Source organism: Symphalangus syndactylus, chromosome 24 (assembly GCF_028878055.3).
Source record: "Symphalangus syndactylus isolate Jambi chromosome 24, NHGRI_mSymSyn1-v2.1_pri, whole genome shotgun sequence".
NCBI lineage: Eukaryota > Metazoa > Chordata > Mammalia > Primates > Hylobatidae > Symphalangus > Symphalangus syndactylus.
Genome location: NC_072446.2, coordinates 40,429,933 through 40,449,357, shown reverse-complemented (window position 1 = coordinate 40,449,357; position 19,425 = coordinate 40,429,933). Strand labels below are relative to the sequence as shown.

Genomic DNA, 19,425 nt, shown 5'->3' with positions numbered 1-19,425 from the left:
CTTAACTTAATCACATCTCTAAAGTACCTTTTACCATGTAAGGTAACATATTTCCAGGTTCCAGGGTTTAGGGCGTGAATATCTTGAGGGACTATTATTCAGCCTACCACAGCATGTTACATTTCAATAACTGGACTGGATTTCTGGATTTTTTACCAGAAAAGTCATAGCCTGAGTTTTTATGAAAAAGTAAAAAGTATACTATGGTTTCTTGGCTTTTTGTAGGGTAGATGATAGAAAGGTGGATCAATAGATCAGAAATAATGAAGATGATGATGATGATAGCCAACATTTGCAGAGTGTTCAGTTTCCAAGTAGTTTACAGGCATTACTTCTTTTAGCCATCAGGCAATAGGATCAGGTAGGGAGGCATGAGAACTATTCCCATTTTACAGATGAGAAAACTGAGGCATAGAGAGGTCACATAGTCACATGGCCAAGGTCTCACGGGCAGATGTGGTAGGGCCTGGATGAGAGCTCAGGATGCCTGGCTCCCACAGCCCACTCAGAGCCTCAGGCACTTCTGTCCAGGTGTCAGGACGCTGCCAGCGGTAGCCTTACAGGGTGTCAGAGTGCTAATGCAAGGTGGCAGGCCTCCAAGATGCCATTCTGAGGGGTTTCTCTTTGGTTAATTCAGGAAGCTACTCTTTGTCCGTGCGAGACTACGACCCTCGGCAGGGAGATACCGTGAAACATTACAAGATCCGGACCCTGGACAACGGGGGCTTCTACATATCCCCCCGAAGCACCTTCAGCACTCTGCAGGAGCTGGTGGACCACTACAAGAGTGAGTCCCACCCTGGGGGTGACATCCCCACCACGATGGGCCCAGAGACTCCTAGTCACGGATGCACCGTGGCCCCTGAGACCTGCTGTGTCCTTCCTGGCCATCCCCTAGACAGATAGTTGCTTTAGATGCTTCTGAAGGCTTAGGACTGTTGAGCAGGAGGGTGGGGTGGCCAAGATGTAGAGGTGGCATCCCGTCACACTCCGCTTGCTTGGAAATGTCTCTGATGGTGGCAACCAGGTGGAACAGTGGAGAGATCCAGTGGACCAGGCAGGGCGGCCTCCAAGGAGCAACCTCTGGCTGGCTCGGTGCTTGTTGCTCTCAATTGACCAGGGACTCTGTTCCAGAGGGGAGCGACGGGCTCTGCCAGAAACTGTCGGTGCCCTGCATGTCTTCCAAGCCCCAGAAGCCTTGGGAGAAAGATGCCTGGGAGATCCCTCGGGAATCCCTCAAGCTGGAAAAGAAACTTGGAGCTGGGCAGTTTGGGGAAGTCTGGATGGGTAAGGACCCAGGGCCGGAGCCCACAGGGCCAGAGGGTGGAGGGGAGAGGGAGGTCACTTGCTTCCAGGAACACCTTCTGGCAAAGCGGGAATGCTACCCAAGGCAGAAGGGGAGATTTAAATAACAGCCATAAAGAAGCAGTTCCCTGATAGCAAACCAAATTGTCTTGCTATGCAAACACTGATTTGCCTTTGAGACCAGTCCTGTAGGGGTCAAAAACTTCCTTCTGGGAAGCAGGTGTCATGGATGAGGAATCTCTCCCTCATACGGAGTGGGGACTGCCTAACAGTTTGGGATTGAGATAAACAGAGACCTTTTCAGATGATGAAAATTAAGAATGGGGATATGCAGCTTGGAGATTTCCAGGCAACTGATGAACAGGTTATTCTGAGCACCTGCTGTGTGGCCAGCACTGTTAGAGTCTTGTGGGAAAATCAGAAAGGCACATCTCACACCTGCTGATTTTCCCCAAGAACTTAAGAACAACATTGCCTGCTTTGCAGGGCTGTGGGGTAGATGCAGTGCCAGCCCAGTGTGGGGCAGCCTGCTGTGTTAATACCCCACTGCGTTCCAAATGGGAGCGAAGACAACTTACAGGGATGCAAACAACTCAGCCAGATAAAATAAATTTAAAATCCACGTATTTTGACTGTATTTATTGAGATTCTGCTGCATGCAAGGCCAGGCACAGTGGCTCATGCCTGTAATCCCAGCACTTTGGGAGGCAGAGGCGAGTGGATCACTCAAGGTCAGCAGTTCGAGAAAAACCTGGATAATATAGTGAAATCCTGTCTCTACGAAAAATACAACAATTAGCCAGGCGTGGTGGTGGGAGCCTGTAATCCCAGCTACTCGGGAGGCTAAGGCAGGAGAATCATTTGAACCCAGGAGGTGGAGGTTGCAGGGAACTGAGATCACACCACTGCACTCCAGCCTGGGAGACAGAGTGAGACTCTGTCTAAAAAATAATAATAAAATTAAAAAGAATTTGACAAAAAAGAAAATATGGAGAGGAAGGTAAGACAGATCTGAGTGGTGAGATTCGAAAGCCAAAAATATCATATAAGGCTCTAGACTCCTACTACAGGAAGCCCATGGTTCTGGCTTGGAGCTTCCTGGAAGCCAAGGCAAAATGGAAACCCAAGCAATTATAAAATTGACAAGACCCACCAAATGAAGCAGGGTGGGGTGAGGGGAGGGAACAGCATGTGCCAAATCCCTGTGGTGGGAGGGGAGTTGGGTGCTTGAGGGACTGAGTGACCTGCAGAGTGACTGGCACATAAAAGGCAAGGGGAGTTTAGTGGCTGATGAGGCTAGAGAGGTGGACGAGGCTGGGCCATGCAGGGCCTGGGGGTCATAGTAAGTCTGTCATTTATTTAAGAGCAGTGTTAAGATTAAAGTGGGCGGTGTATGTGTGTGACATAACCTGGGTAGTGTTTTAAAGCTATTTTTATTTGTTTGGGTTTTTTGTTTGTTTGTTTGAGACGGAGTCTCGCTTTGTCACCCAGGCTGGAGTGCAATGGCTCAATCTCGGCTCACTGCAAGCTCCGCCTCCCAGGTTCACACCATTCTCCTGCCTCAGCCTCCCCAGTAGCTGGGACTACAGGCGCCCGCCACCACACCTGGCTAACTTTTTGTATTTTTAGTAGAGACGGGTTTCAGCGTGTTAGCCGGGATGGTCTCGATCTCCTGACCTTGTGATCCGCCCACTTCGGCCTCCCAAAGTGCTGGGATTACAGATGTGAGCCACTTAAAGCTATTTTTAAATCCTTGCAACAGCACTTCAAAGGCAAGGCTTACCATTTCCACTTTACAGATGAGGAAGCTGAGGAAGCCACAGCTCAGAGAGGTTAAGCCACTTGCCCTAGTGTGCACAGCTGGGAAGTGGTGAACCCGCCTCTCAACCCACATTTGTCTGAGGCCTAACCCCATGATTTCGCTTCCCTCTCTGAGAGTTGAGATGAGCAGGAAAGACTTCCTGGAGGAGGCAGGTCTGCAGCTGGGCCTTCTAGGGTGGTACAGGAGACCAGTGTGCTCTGACCACCTTCCCTGCTCTCTATCCCCCTCCAGCCACCTACAACAAGCACACCAAGGTGGCAGTGAAGACGATGAAGCCAGGGAGCATGTCGGTGGAGGCCTTCCTGGCAGAGGCCAACGTGATGAAAACTCTGCAGCATGACAAGCTGGTCAAACTTCATGCGGTGGTCACCGAGGAGCCCATCTACATCATCACGGAGTTCATGGCCAAAGGTGCTGCGTGCTGGGGCTGGGGGTGCAGGCTGTGGCCTATACTGGTCAATTGCAGGCTCAAGGGTGGCTTGGACATGGTCCTTGACCTTGAGATGGCCCCAGTCTGGCCAGGAGCTCTTCCAGCAAGTACTCATTGAGAATCTAGTGTGGAACAATACAGCCCTCCTGGTTAGTGGGGTGAAATCATGTTAAGGGGTCACCAAGGGGAAGGGAGAACAAGGGGCTACCAGGAGAAGGGAATGGGGCCAGAATACTCCTGGGCAATGGGAGAAGGGGCTTATGGTTCACAGTGAGCCTTAGAGGCCAGGGTGTGGCACAGGTGGTGGGGGTGCCACTCTCTCGCATCAGCCACCTTCCCTGTACTTGCCAACGCCCTGGGAGAGGGAGCTGGCAAAGCAGCAGTTCTGCCCCCACCCCCGCCCTGCCACAACTCAGGATTTCTCAGGGAATTTTTTTAGGCCACTGTTTCACAACCATTTTCAACCCCTGCCATTTTTTGTTTGTTTGTTTTTTAGGGGCAGGGTCTTGCTGGAGTGCAGTGGTGCAATCATAACTCCTGGGTTCAAGTGATCCTCCCACCCCAGCCCCCCGAGTGGCTGGGACCACAGGCCCATGCCACCATACTCAGCTAATTTTATTTATTTATCTACTTATTTATTTTTAGAGACAGGGTTGCCCTCTGCCTGCCCAGGCTGGAGTGCAGTGGCGTGATCATAGTTCACTGTAGCCTCAAACTCTCAGGCTCCAGGATCCTCCCGACTTAGTCTCCCCAGTAGCTGGGACAACAGGCATGCACTACCACACCCAGCTAATTTCCTAAAAAAAATTTTTTTTTTTTTGAGACGGAGTCTCACTCTGTTCCCCAGGCTGGAGTGCAGTGGTGCAATCTTAGCTAATGCAAGCCCCGCCTACCAGGTTCACGCCATTCTCCTGCCTCAGCCTCCCACGTAGCTGGGACTACAGGCGCCCGCCACCATGCCTGGCCAATTTTTTTGTATTTTTAGTAGAGACGGTGTTTCACCGTGTTAGCCAAGATGGTCTCGATCTCCTGACCTCGTGATCCGCCTGCCTCAGCCTCCCACCGTGCTGGAATTACAGGCGTGAGCCACCGTGCCCAGCTTCTAAAATTTTTTTCTAGAGACAGGGTCTCGCCATCTTGCCCCAGCTGGTCTCAAACTTCTGGGTTCAAGTGATCCTCCCAAAGCTTTGGGATTACAGGCATGAACCACTGAGCCTGGCCTAACATATATAGTTGTAAATTTCTTCCATAGATGGGGTCTTGCTATGTTGCCCAGGCTGGTCTCAAACTCTTGGCCTCAGGTGATCCTCTCGCCTCGGCCTCCTAAAGTGCTGGAATTACAGGCATGAGCCTCATGCCTAGCCACTCTGCCCATTTTTTGATAAACAGAATCATCTCACACAATCCCATTTAGTGCAATTTGAAACCTCAAGCCTTTTTCATTTTAACTGTGCAATTATGCCAGTCCTGTGAAGGCATGATCCCAGCCATCCAGGCTCAGGGGCTGTCTCAGTCACAGAATCCATCTAGCAATCAAAAAGTCACTTCACTAAAACTCAAATTCTCTTTCTCAAACACTACGAATTGCAAACAAATATTCGTATTTAAATCTACTACTATGAAAAATCTTCACCACACACTAAAGTACTAGATTGGTGCAAAAGTAATTGTGGTTTTTGCCATTAAATAGTAAAAGTAGTAAATGTTCCTCCCCTTTCCCCCATATAGGAAGCTTGCTGGACTTTCTGAAAAGTGATGAGGGCAGCCAGCAGCCATTGCCAAAACTCATTGACTTCTCAGCCCAGGTGAGAGCTTAACGCGGAAACGGAGAAGGGAAACAGGAATTCAATTTTTTTATTTGCCAAATATTTACTGACCACATACTATGATGATAGCAGTAATAATAATGGGTAAAATGTATTGAGAGCTCGGTATAAAACTATGCTTTTTGCATGTATTTTATTATACATGTACTCATTCATTTAATCATCCTATAAGCTTTATAGGCTGGGATTTTTGTTATCTATTTTGGTATAACAAACCATCCAAGTCCTAGTAGCTTGAAACAACAGCAATTGTTATTTCTCATGATCCTGTGGGTTGCCTGGGTTCAGCTGGGTGGTTCTTCTCGTCATGGTAAAGTGAGGTGCAGATGCATACTGTTGGCACTTGCCCAGGCTAGAATGTCCAAGGCGTGGCTCAGCCTCCAGGGTCTCTCCACATGGCCCCTCACCACCCAATCACCCAGCCTGAGCTTCTTCACAGCGCAGCAGCTGGGTTCCAAAACAGAGCTGGACCAGGGGCCAAGCCTTCATGAGCAGGCTGTCATTAAGCCTCTGCCTGCATCAGGCTTGCTAATGGCCCATTGGCCAAGTCACATAGACATGCCCAGAATCAGTGTGGGAGGCGACTGACCAAGAACACAAATCCCAGGGACCCCCCCAGTGTAATAGTCTGGCCACAGAGTAGGTAATTATCATCCCATTTTACAGAATAGGAAATTGAGGCATAGAGCAGAAGTAAAGTACAGATGTGGAAACTGAGCCCCAGTGTGGTTAAATGGCTTGCATAAGTTACTGTGCTAATTATGGGGGATATAGCAGTGAACAAAATGGAAATGTTCCTGTCCTAATAGAGTTCACAGTCCAGATGGGAAGATGAGTATTAAATAACCAATCTCTTAGAGACCATGACCCAAGTGGTCCTGGCTGAGTCAAAAGAGCACAATATCTAACAAAGTAAATAATGTTTGCAAATCGCAGAAACACTGCTGAAAACCTAATTTTCTTTCTCATGTTCCCCAAGCCCTTTGCAGCTCCTCTCATCCCCAGCCTAAGCGGTTTTTTCACTTCCGTCCTCTCTCATGCTCTCTCTGATGTATGGGAAAACAGAGTGTAAGGACAGGGTGGTATTAGAGTGCATAGTAGAGCATTTAGCCTGGTCCAGGAGCAATCAGAGAATGCTTCCTGGAGGAAGTGGCCTCTAGGCTGAGCCTGAAGGATGAGTAGAAGTTGAGCAGATGAAGAGAAAATGGAAAGGTCTTATAGACAAAAGAAACAGCCTGTGCAAAAGTAGGTGAAGGAGTTCAGCCTACTCAGCAGGAGCCCAGGGGTGGTGGGAGTTGAGTGAGACCCTGCCTGGGCCTCAGCTGGGCCTGCTGGAGATGCCAAGGGCAGGGCTCATTTGAGTATGCAAATTTAGGGGCCCAGAGGACACCACAATGTGTAACAAAAGACTCTACTTTCAGAGCCTGGAATGCCAGAGGCATATGGAAATGTGTTTTCACTCCAGTGGGCCAGGTCCTCTGGGAGACAATAGACTGGTCTGTTGCTAAATTATCACCTTCCAACTAGCAGAAACCCTGCTGGGCAGCAGTCATGGACCAGGACAAGAGCCACTCTGCCCGTTTCACAGAGGAAAAAACAAAAAAAGGGAGGAAAACAGGTTCTGGGCCTTCATCTGTCCAGCAGCAGAGGTAGATTCAGAGCCCAGGGACAGAAAGGAGCCCACCCTGGGCCTTGGTCTTCACCTCCAGACTCAGAGAGGCAGCTTGGAGCAGCAGGTGGGGAACTGGACCACACATGTGGTGTTTTTGTAGTCACAGCTTTGTGGGTGACATGAAACGTTATGCAGTAGCTGCATATATACAAACAGGTCAAAACAGAGCTGCTCTGACTGAAGCAGGGTGGGGGGCTTATCTGTGGCCTTTCTTTTGTGTCCCCCACCCCCATATAACCTTGAGGCATCCATAGGATTCAGTTTGAAGAGCTCTACAGGTCCTTCCAGCTCTGATGCTGTGACTCCCTGATACCCTTTGGAAGCAAACCCCAGTTCCAATACCCAACCTCATGGCACCCTATTTGGGGGTCATGAAATCTCACCACCTTATCAACCCGCAGTGCTTACACCAGGGCCCAATAAACCTACTCGTTATTCATTCAGTCAGCAGATCCTTGAGAAGCAACACTATTAGCATCTGGGCTTAGGAGTCACACAGAGTTTTGTTTTGATCTCAGCTCTGCCTGTGTAGCTTCGAGCAAGTTGCTTAACCTCTCTGAGTGCCACTTTCCCCCGCTGGGAGCGCTGGGAGCCACTCTTGAAATAAATACTTAACTATGTGCCAAACACTCTACTAAGCCCTTGATGTAGGCTTAGGGGATTCATCTTCACATGACCCCTCGGAACCAGGTGCTATTACAGAGAAGAAAAGTGAGGTACAGAGAGATGACACAACTTGCTTGACATCACAGAGCCGCAGCGCTCAAGCTGAGTTGGTCCAGCTCCAGAGCCATTTAGCTATTACCCTCTGCTGTCTCCTAAGTGGGGTGTCATCCCTGCCCCATTGAGCTCCTGTGAAAATCAGTAGCATATGAGCATCTGCCAGTGAGGATCAAACAGTGGTAACTACCAGCATTAGTGCTCGCTCTAGAAGAAAAGCAAGGCAAAAAAAGCTGGGCCGAGTGACAGATAAGTGCGTGGACCCCAAGCAGCGCTTTTGGAGCTCCAGCCCTGGCTCTGCAACTTGCAAGCTGTGTAAGCTGGGGCCACTTACCTATTTCTCTGGGCTTTAGTTTTCTTATCTGTGGAATGGGGCTGATAGCAAAAGTGCCTCCTCCAAAGCACATGGTAAATGTCACATAAGTGTTTAAGTATCATCTTATAAATAAGCTATGATGCCTTCCATTAGCATAATAATTTTTGTTAACTGTTCGTCTAAGGACTCATAAATTTCCCACACTCCCAGGGCCAAGATGCTGTCTCACTCCACCCTGGCAACCTCATCCCCATTTCGTCCCCACCCCCTACTATTCTAAACAAAATCAGAGTCTCTTCCAAGTTTTTATTGAAAAATTGGGGTCTCTGGGTCTCCCTTGGGCGTGACAGCTCAGGCCTGTAATCCCAGCACTTTGGGAAGCTGAAGCAGAAGGACCCTTTGAGCCCAGCCTGGGCCACAGAGTGGGACCTCTTCTTTATTAAAAAAAAAAAAAAAAAAATTCTTTTTAAATTTAGTCTGGCATAGTGCCATGCACCTATAGTACCAGCTACTTGGGAAGCTGAGGTGGGAAGACTGCTTGAGCCCAGGAGGCACAGGTTGCAGTAAGCTGTGATCCCACCACTGTACTCCGTGACAGAGCAAGGCCCTGTCTCAAAAGAAAAAAAAAGAAGAAAAGAAAAAAGCAAAGCATGGGTCTCCATTCTAACTGCCTCGGGTGTCCCCTGCTGTCCACCCCTTGCAAGTGCGCCACCCACTTGCCTCAGACCTTGGGAAGCTGGCCGGCGGTGCTTTGTTCTGTCTAGTCAGATGCCCTCACTTCCAGAATAATTTCATCAGACTGCACCCAGCTGCAGTCTGCCAGAGCACTGGAGTGCTGGGTTATTTAGAGGCAGCAGGAGGCACTGGATTGGGAGTCCTCAGACTGGTTTGAGCCTGACATTCAGAATTTTCCTGGTGGTGTGATCTGGAACAAGTGGTTCCATGTCTGTAAAACAGAGATCATGATCATTCCTGCCTCAAAGAGCTCAAGCCCAGTTTGTAAACCAAAAGTGCTGCTTTCTGGGCATCTGAGAGTTTATCTTCAACCTCTTTTGTCCAAACCTTTGTATGTAAAAATGTCTGCAAGACATAATCCCTGTGTTTTCATCAGAGGCTTCTAGGGCCCCTGGTGTGAATAAGAATCCTCCACGCAGTCTGTTATTCACTCAGCAGCCACGGTGATCTTTAAATGTACATCAGAACATGTCACGCTCCTGCTTGAAGGCCTCTAGTATCTCCCCAAAACACTCAGAATAAAATCCACCCTCCTCTCCTGGCCTACAAGGCAGTTCATGATTGGCGGCCTCCCTCTCAACTTCAACTCTCCCTACTCTCTCTGTGGCATCTTCTGCTGGCCACACTGGCCTCTGTGCTGTTCCATGAACACCCAAGCTCTTTCCTACCTCCACGCCTTTGCACCTCATGTTCTCTCTGCCTAGAATATTCTTATGTGACACACTTATTATTATCATCATTCAGATCTTTGCTAAAATCTCACCCCCTCAAAGCAGGTTTCCCTGAACGCCCAATCCAAAAAATCTCTCTACAGGTCATATTTTGTTACATTGTTTTATCTTTTTTTTCTTTTTGAGACAGAGTGTTGCTCTGTCGCCCAGGCTGGAGGGCAGTGGCACGATCTCGGCTCACTGCAGCATCTGCCTCCTGGGTCCAAGCAATTCTCATGCCTCAACCTCCTGAGCAGATGGGATTACAGGCGTGCACCACCATGCTCATCTTCTTTTTGTATTTTTAGTAGAGACGGGGTTTCGCCATGTTGGCCAGGCTGGTCTTGAACTCCTGGCCTCAAGTGATCCACCCACCTCGGCCTCCCTAAGTACTGGGATTACAAGTGTAAGCCACCATGCCCGGCCTGTTTTATCTTTTCTTTATGGTACTTACCACCTGCAGGGCTTTGCCAGGCTCATCACCTGTTCAAGCAACATGTCTGGCACCTACAAGACACTCAGTAGATTTCTGTTGAGTAAATAGGTGAATTTTCCCTACCCAGGCTGGGGCATGAGGAAGATATGAGAGGTATAGCAGAATATGACATGAACCTGGGTTGTCCCCAGAAAGAGTTGAAGGTGAAAGCTCTTCGTAGTATCCTAGGGTTCATGTGTGTGTGTGTGTGTGCGTGTGTGCATGTGCATGTGTGTGTGTATGTGTGTTCCTGGAAGAAAAGGTCTTGGAGAAATAGTCCCATTGCTTTTTCCCTGAGAACATTTCAAAGTGCTCTCTGGAAGTCTTGGAATTCTAGAGAATCCCCCAAACTGGCCCAGGCCTCCTTAGGGATCCCTCTGACCTGAATGGGTTGATGAAGGAATGCCACCCTGAGCCCTGGGGCCCTCCCGACACAAGAGGGAGAGCTGGTGCAGACATTTCACATTTTCTTCACTTGAACACCTCTCTGCTGCTTTCGGGTGGGGCCATCTTGGCGTAGGCCAGGTCTGAGGACAAAGGTATCTCTGTTTGGGGTGCAGATTGCAGAAGGCATGGCCTTCATCGAGCAGAGGAACTACATCCACCGAGACCTCCGAGCTGCCAACATCTTGGTCTCTGCATCCCTCGTGTGTAAGATTGCTGACTTTGGCCTGGCCCGGATCATTGAGGACAATGAGTACACAGCTCGGGAAGGTAGGGAACGCTGCCAAGCAGCCCCATGTTGTCCATTTGGATGCCTGTGAGTGTTGAGAGTTGATACTTGTGAGAGCGATTGGTAAAATGCAAGAGTCTGCCCCAGTATTAGCTGTGCATTCTTGAGCTTGGTGGATCCTTCTGGATAATGTCCTGAACTTCAGAGTCTCACCCAGAGACTTTGAGGAGATTTTAGATCAGATTGAGAAGTACTGATAGATTTTAGAGGGAGTGGGCAAATATATGTTGAAATTAAGGGTAAGAGCAGCTTTGTGCATAACAGACAAAAATGGGGAGGGTATCCAAATGTCCATAGCAGGAGGATGGATGTATACATTGTGGTATATTCACACAATATAATACCACGCAGTGATGAAAAAGCACAAACCGGCCAGGCTCAGTGGCTCACGCCTGTAATCCCAGCACTTTAGGAGGCCAGGACTGGAGGACTGCTTGAGCCCAGAAGCTCAAGACCAGCCTGGGCAACACAGGAAGATCTAGTCTCTACAAAAATTTAAAAAATTAGCCAGGCATGGTGGCACATGCCTGTAGTTGTGGCTACTCAGGAGGTCAGGGTGAGAGGATCACTTGAGTCTAGGAAGTTGAAGCTGCAGTAAGCCGTGATCATGCCACTGCACCCAGCCTGGTGAACAGAGCAAGATCTCGTCGAAAGAAAGAAAGAGAGAGAGAGAGAGAAAGAAAGAAAGAAAGAAAGAAAGAAAGAAAGAAAGAGGCACAAACCAATGCTAAATGCACCAAAATGGGTAACTCTCACAGGTATAATATCAAAATGAAAGAAATTAGACCAAAAAAAAAGAGTAGATGCCGCTTGGTTTCGTTTTTGTGAAATTCTAAAAAAGACAAAATATGTAATTGGACATTCATGGCAGCATTCTTCCTAATAGCCAAAAAAATGGAAAAAATGCTCTTTAATGTCCACCAATTGATGAACAGACAAACAAAATGTGATATATCCATACAATGGAATATTATTTGGCCATAAAATGGAGTGAAGTACTATGCCAGGCTAGAACACAGATGACCCTTAAAAACATTATGTCAAAGGAAAGCTAGCATGAAGACCACATATTGTATAATTCCTCTTCTATGAAATGTCCAGAATAGGCAATCTTTTTTTTTTTTCTTTGAGATGCAGTCTTGCTCTCTCACCCAGGCTGGAGTGCAGTGGCTCAATCTCAGCTCACTGCAACCTCTGCCTTCCAGGTTCAAGCAATTCTTGTGCCTCAGCCTCCTGAGTAGCTGGGATTACAGGCGTGCACCACCATACCCAGCTAATTTTTGTATTTTTAGTAGAGACAGGGTTTCACCATGTTGGCCAGGCTGAACTCAAACTCCTGACCTCAAATGATCCGCCCGCCTCAGCCTCCCAAAGTGCTGGGATTACAGGTGTGAGCCATCACGCCTGGCCCGGAACAGACAAATCTAAAGAGACAGCAAGTAGATTATTGGTGCCTACAGCTGGCGGTGGGGAGTTGGGAGAAATGAGGAGTGACTTCTGTGGGTTTTTTGCAGGGAAATGTGATGAAAGTATTCTAAAATCCACAACTTTGTGAATATTCTGAAAGCCACGGAATTATACACTTTAAATGGGTGAAATGTATGGTCTGTGAATTCTATCTCGATAAAGCTGTTAAAGAAACAGGCAAATTTTATTTATAGCACCAGAGGTCAGAATTGCAGTCACCTTTATTTTCTGTTAGCCTAATTTTTATTATTTATTCATTTATTTATTTTGAGACGGACTCTCGCTCTGCTGCCCAGGCTGGAGTGCATTGGCGCCATCTCAGCTCACTGCAACCTCCCCCTGCTGGGTTTAAGCGATTGTCCTGCCTCAGCCTCCCGAGTAGCTGGGATTACAAGTGTGCGCCATCATGCCCGGCTAGTTTTTGTATTTTTAGTAGAGACAGGGTTTCACCATTTTGGCCAGGCTTGTCTCAAACTGCTGACCTCAAGTGATTCACCCGCCTGGGCCTCCTGAAGTGCTGGGATTATAGATGTGAGCCACTGTGCCAGTCCTATTTATTTTTTTAAAGAGACGGTGCGGCCAGGCACAGTGGCTCACGCCTGTAATACCAGCACTTTGGGAGGCCAAGGCAGGCGGATCACAAGGTCAGGAGTTTGAGACCAGCTTGGCCAATATGGTGAAACCCTGTCTCTACTAAAGATACAAAAATTAGCTGGGCGTGGTGGCAGGTGCCTGTAGTCCCAGCTACTCAGGAGGCTGAGGCGGGAGAATCATTTGAACCTGGAAGGCAGAGGTTGCAGCAATGAGCCGAGATTGTGCCATTGCACTCCAGCCTGGGTGACAGAGCGAGACTCTGTCTCAAAAAAAAAAAAAAAAAAAATAGGTGCTTGCTCTGTTGCCCAGGCTGTAGTGGAGGGGTGAGATCATAGCTCACTGTAGCCTCCAACTCTTGGGCTCAAGCAATCTTCCTGCCTCAGCCTCCTGAGTACCTGAAACTACAGATACGTGCTACCATGCCCAGCTAATTTTTTAATTTTTTGTAGAGACAGTGTCTCACTGTGTTGCCCAGGCTGGTCTCAAACTCCTGGACTTACGTGATCCTCCTGCCTCAGGCTCTGAAAGTGCTAAGATTACAGGCATGAGCCACCGTGCACAGGCTGTAGTCACCTTAAGTAAGGGAGTATTAACTGGAAGGATGTAGAAAGGAGCCTTCTGAAATGCTGAAAATGTTCTACAGCCCAATCTGATGGTGATTACAAGGGTATATACATATATAAAGCTGCAGCAAAATGGATATTAAAGATTTGTGCATATTATTTCATGTATGTTGTAACTCAATAAAAAAAAAAATTTAGACCGGGCACAGTGGCTCATGACTGTAATCCCAGCACTTTGGGAGGCCAAAATGGGCAGACTGCTTGAGCCCAGGAGTTCAAGACCAGCCTGAGCAATATAGCAAGACCCCATCTCTACAAAAAATTTAAAAATAAGTCAGGTGTGGTGGTGCGAGCCTGTGGTCCCAGCTACTCAGGAGGCTGAGGTGGGAGATTCACTTGAGCCCAGGAGGTTGAGGCTGCAGTGAGCCAAGATCATGTGACTGCACTCCAGCCTGTGTAACAGAGCAAGACCTTGTCTCAAAAAAATAAATAAATAGGGCCGGGCATGTTGGCTCCTGCCTGTAATTCCAGCACTTTGGGAGGCTGAGGAGGGCGGATCACGAGGTCAGGAGATCGAGACCATCCTGGCTAACACGGTGAAACTCCATCTCTACTAAAAATACAAAAAATTAGCCGGGTGTGGTGGTGGGCGCCTGTAGTCCCAGCTACTCCGGAGACTCAGGCAGAAGAATGGCGTGAAACCCGGGAGGCGGAGCTTGCAGTGAGCCAAGATGACACCACTGCACTCCAGCCTGGGCAGACAGAGTGAGATTCCGTCTCAAAACATAAGTAAATAAATAAATAAGGGTAATGACTAAAGGAATAAAAGTAGAATGTATAATTTCTAAACCAGAAGAAGAAGATAAGCAGGAAATCAAGAAAAGTCTCTAGATCCAAAGGAGGAAGGGAGAAAACACATATACACACACACACACAATCACACACACACACACACACACACACACACACACACAGAGAACATTTTCAAAACTTGACCGCGTACTCAGTCATAAGGCAGGTCTCAACAAATTCCAAACAACATATATTCTATAGCCCATGTTCACCAACCATGATATAATTAAGATAAATACTAAAAAAGGATAACTAGGCCAGGTGTAGTGGCTCACACCTGTAATCCCAGTGCTTTAGGAGGCCAAGGTGGAAGGATCGCTTGAGCCCAGGAGTTTTGAGACCAGGCTGGGTAACATAATAAGACACTGTCTCTACAAATTGTTTTATTTTTTATTTTTTTGAGACGGAGTCTGACTCTCATCCAGGCTGGAGTGCAGCAGTGTGATCTTGGCTCACTGCAACCTCCGCCTCCTGGGTTCGAGCGATTCTCCTGCCTCAGCCTGTAGCTAGAATTACAGGCACCTGCCACCCCACCCAGCTAATTTTGTATTTTTAGTACAGGTGGGGTTGGCCAGGCTGGTCTCGAATTCCTGATCTCAGGTGATCCTCCTCCTCGGTCTCTCAAAGTGCTGGTATTACAGGAGCGAGCCACCGTACCTGGCCAAAAAAGTTTTTTTAATTAGCTTGGCATAGTGGGGCACACCTGTAACCCCAGCTGCCCAAGAGGCTGAGGCAGGAGGATAGCTTGAGGTCAGGAGTTCGAAGCTTCAGTAAACTATGATTGTGCCACTGCGCTCCAGCCTGGGAAACAGAGTCTCTAAAAGAAAAAAAAAAATGAAAAGGCGAACTAAACCCATGTCAGACTAGGTGGGAGGAGGGGCGGGTAAAGGGGGAGACACACCGTGACTGGTGGAAACCTCATGGGCTGAGAGCCAGCATCCTCCCTTTTCCCATCGCCCGGGGTGAGAGGACCGAGGCATCGGCTGCAACCTGGACTAAAGGCCCCCTGAAGTCCTTCTATCCCCAAAGACCTGTGACCTCCGGGATTCCACTCTTCAGAGTTGTAGTTAACTGGGGTATCAGCTGAATCAACAAGGAGGCTTCTAGAGTGAACTTCCATACCCCAGACCCCTAAGACAACTCCTCCTTGTTTAGCCATCTGTCCTCAGGATGGATGTCCCTTGCTTCCACAGGGAGGCCACGTAACAGGGAAATTGCAAGTCTGCAGGGGCAGATGTTGGCAGCTGTTGCCCTTGCCTGTTCCCCCAACTTAGCAGAGCCAACCCTCACTACTCCCCAGCCTTCCCCCGACTCTGCTCTGTTCAACCCTGCAGGGGCCAAGTTCCCCATCAAGTGGACAGCTCCTGAAGCCATCAACTTTGGCTCCTTCACCATCAAGTCAGACGTCTGGTCCTTTGGTATCCTGCTGATGGAGATCGTCACCTACGGCCGGATCCCTTACCCAGGTAGGGAAGGGGCATCAGCTCGGGGCTGCTACCAGGGCCCAGCCTGGCAATGGGCTCATCTGGACAATATGTCCATTCAAACTGAGTTCTTGATCCTCACCCCCAACTTTCCCTCACCTTTCCTGTCTTAGTTAAAGGCACTTCCATCCACCTAGTGTCTTAAGCCTGAAATCTGGGGGCCTCCTTGGCCCTTCCTTCTCTCTCACTCCTATGACTTTTTTTTTTTTTTTTTTTTTTTGTTTTTTTGTTTTTTTTTGAGATGGAGTCTCCCTCTGTCGCCTAGGCTGGAGTGCAGTGGCGTGATCTCGGCTCACTGCAACCTCCGCCTCCCAGGTTCAAGCGATTCTCCTGCCTCAGCCTCCTGAGTAACTGGGATTACAGGCATCCACCACCATGCCTGGCTAATTTTTGTATTTTTAGTAGAGATGGGGTTTCACCATTTTGGCCAGGCTGGTCTCGAACTGCTGACCTTAGGTGATGCACCTGCCTTGGCCTCCCAAAGTGCTGGGATTACAGACATGAGCCACCGTGCCTGGCCTCACCCCTATGACATCTGAGCAGTCAAAAGGTTTTGGCCACTTGACTCCAAAACATATCCCAAGTCTCAACACTTTGAACTCCACAGTCTCCACTGCATCCAGGCCAGCATCATCTCCCATGGATGGTGCGGCGGCATCCTCATCAGTCTTACTGTTTTCTCCCTCTATGTCCTACAGCCTATTCTCCACTTGTAGCCAGAAGGATAATTCTAAACTGTAAATCAGATCTTGTCCTTTCTCCACCTTTTTTTTTTTTAAGACAATGTCTCACTCTGTCACTGAGGCTGTAGTGCAGTGGTGCAATCATAGCTCACTGCAGCCTTGACTTCCTAGGCTCAAGTGATCCTCCCACTTCAGCCTCCCGAGTATCTGGGACCACAGGCACATGCCACCATGCCTGGCTATTTTTTATTTTTTTAATTTTTTTGTAGAGACTTGATCTCACTACGTTGTGCAGCCTGGTCTCTAACTTCCAGGCTCAAACGATCCTCCAGCCTTGGCCTCCTAAAATGCTGGGATTACAGACACACACCACCATGCCCAGCTAATTTTTTAAATTTTTTGAGAGACAAGGTGTTGCTATGTTGCTGGGCTGGTGATTTCCATTTTTAAGCGATGCTTTCAGCATGGAGAATGAATGGGAGGGAAGGGGAACAGGCTGGCAGCCGGTGAGGAGGCCACAGCAGTGGCCCAGGCAGAGGTGATGATGGTCTGGACAGGGTGGTAGCATTCGTGACTAGCATATGTTGATGAACTACTACTACGTTTCAAAAGAAGAAAAGATCTGACTTGCTGACTTAGGAGGTGAGAGAGAGAGAATCAAGGATGATTACCCTGGCTTTGCACCACAGGGTGGGTAATGGTCTAGGGATAGAAATTGGAGAGCTCTGTTTTAGCTCTGTTAAATTTGAGTTGACTTAAGTATAGAGACATCCAAGTAAAGGAAGCACTTGAGTTCATGAGTTTGGAGTTTGAGACTAATAATATAAAATTGGGGATCACAGACATTGAATGGCTATTCTTATGAACAGCTAATAGAAACTTGAACTGAACAAAAAAATGGTCCCACCCATAGGTTGACACTGAATCTGGCCACCTGAATGTTTTGTCTTGAGGGTGCACTAGTCAAAACCAGGCAACACACAATAGACGCTAAATCCATTAGGATGTGTTCCACAGCAAGGAACAAAATAACAGACAAAGAGTAACTGAAACAGAAGCAATCTATCACTCCCCATCTGCCATTGGTGACTGGTTTCACCAGCTCAGCAGCTGTCAGGACTCTGGGTTCCTGTCTCTGTGATGGTCTTTTCCATGTTGTCACCTCCAAGTATCATAAGTATCTCACAATGTTCAAAGGAAGAGATGAAGGGTACATTCTCCAAAGACTCTCCTCTAAGCAGGAGGAAAACCTTTCAGGCACTTTCCCAGCAGACCTCCCCGTCAGCTCCCATTAGCCCAAACTGGGTCCCAGGCCCATGTCCTAGCTGCAAGTGAAGCTGAGGGTGGAAGTCTCTGTCTTTCACAGTGGAAGGGGCTCAGCTTGCAAGGTGAGGTGGGGAGTGATGCCTGCTGGGGAGGCCACAGGGCCTGCCAACCCTGGGCTCTCATTTCCTAACTGCTTCCTTTTCTAATTCCATGGCTCCTTTTCAGGGATGTCAAACCCTGAAGTGATCCGAGCTCTGGAGCGTGGATACCGGATGCCTCGCCCGGAGAACTGCCCAGAGGAGCTCTACAACATCATGATGCGCTGCTGGAAAAACCGTCCGGAGGAGCGGCCCACCTTCGAATACATCCAGAGTGTGCTGGACGACTTCTACACGGCCACAGAGAGCCAGTACCAACAGCAGCCATGATGGGGAGGACAGGGCAGGGCCAGGGGGTGCCCAAGTGGTGGCTGCAAGGTGGCTCCAGCACCATCCACCAGGGCCCACGCCCCCTTCCTACTCCCAGAAACCCACCCTCGCTTCAGCCACAGTTTCCTCAACTGTCCAGTGGGTAGGTTGGACTGGAAAATCTCTTTTTGACTCTCGCGATCCACAATCTGACATTCTCAGGAAGCCCCCAAGTTGATATTTCTATTTTCTGGAATGATTGGATTTTAGTTACAGCTGTGATTTGGAAGGGAAACTTTCAAAATAGTGAAATGAATATTTAAATAAAAGATATAAATGCCAAAGTCTTTACCAAAAGGTTGGTTTTCCTGTTCTTCCAATTCTTGAATATCTATTTGCCTTCTTGCTGTATGACAAGTCAAAAAGGGTGAAGGACTCTCCTGGGGACTAGAAATACAAAGAAAAGTGGGGTTCAGACTGGGGGCAGTGGCTCCCACCTGTAATACCAGTGCTTTGGGAGACCGAGGAGTGGAGGATTGCTTGAGCCCAGGAGGTCGAGGCCACAGTGAGCTATGATCGTGCCACTGCACTCTAGCCTGAGCGACAGAGTGAGACCCTGTTTCAAAAAAAAAAAAAAAAGAAGAAGAAGAAGAAAGAAAGGAAAGAAAAGTGGGGTTCAATGCTTGAGGTTTTCTAACTGCCCTAAAATAGTTACTGGCTATATTAGTTTCTTCTTGCTCCTGTAACAAATTACCACATATCCGGTAGCTTAAGACAACAAAACTGTATAACATTACTGGGCCGGGCATAATGGCTCATGCCTATAGTCCCAGCATTTTGGGAGACTGAGGTGGGTGATCACTTGAGATCAGGAGTTCGAGACCAGCCTGGCCAACATAGTGAAACCCCTTCTCTACTAAAAATACAAAAATTAGCCAGGCGTGGTGGTGGGCGCCTGTAATCCTAGCTACTGGAGAGGATAAGGCAGGAGAATTGCTTGAACCTGGGAGGTGGAGGTTGCAGTGAGCCGAGATTGTGCCACTGCACTCCAGCCTGGGCAAGACAGCGAGACCCTGTCTCAATAAATAAATAAATACATACATACGTAGATATATGTATAACCTTACTGTTCCAGAAAAGCGAGACCCTGTCTCAATCAATCAATCAATCAATCAACACATGTATAACCTTACTGTTCCAGAAGTCAGAGGGACTGAAATGGGTTGACAGGGCTGCATTCTTTTTGGAGGCTCTAGGGGATAATTTGTTTCCTTGCCTTTCCCAGTTTCTAGAGGCTGCTCCCATTCCTTCACTCATCAGCCCCTTTTGTTCATTACTCCAAACTTTGCTTTCATCTTCATATCT

At 48.2% G+C, this 19,425-nt stretch overlaps 1 protein-coding gene across 4 annotated transcripts in view; it reads left to right on the top strand.

Annotated features, from left to right (window-relative positions):
- The window catches only part of HCK (HCK proto-oncogene, Src family tyrosine kinase), a 50,651-nt gene extending 32,234 nt beyond the window's left edge, over positions 1-18,417 (top strand). For 3 of the 4 annotated variants that reach the window (XM_055265835.2, XM_055265837.2, XM_055265836.2), the window contains exons 7-13: positions 638-787; positions 1,135-1,287; positions 3,359-3,538; positions 5,286-5,362; positions 10,572-10,725; positions 15,555-15,686; positions 17,879-18,417. In XM_055265835.2, coding sequence (XP_055121810.1) covers positions 638-787; positions 1,135-1,287; positions 3,359-3,538; positions 5,286-5,362; positions 10,572-10,725; positions 15,555-15,686; positions 17,879-18,081 — 1,049 coding nt within the window. In that variant the 3' untranslated portion in view covers positions 18,082-18,417. The remainder of the gene's footprint in view (positions 1-637; positions 788-1,134; positions 1,288-3,358; positions 3,539-5,285; positions 5,363-10,571; positions 10,726-15,554; positions 15,687-17,878) is intronic. The other variant, XM_055265834.2, reaches the window with a different exon arrangement.
- Positions 18,418-19,425: the final 1,008 nt, after the last annotated feature.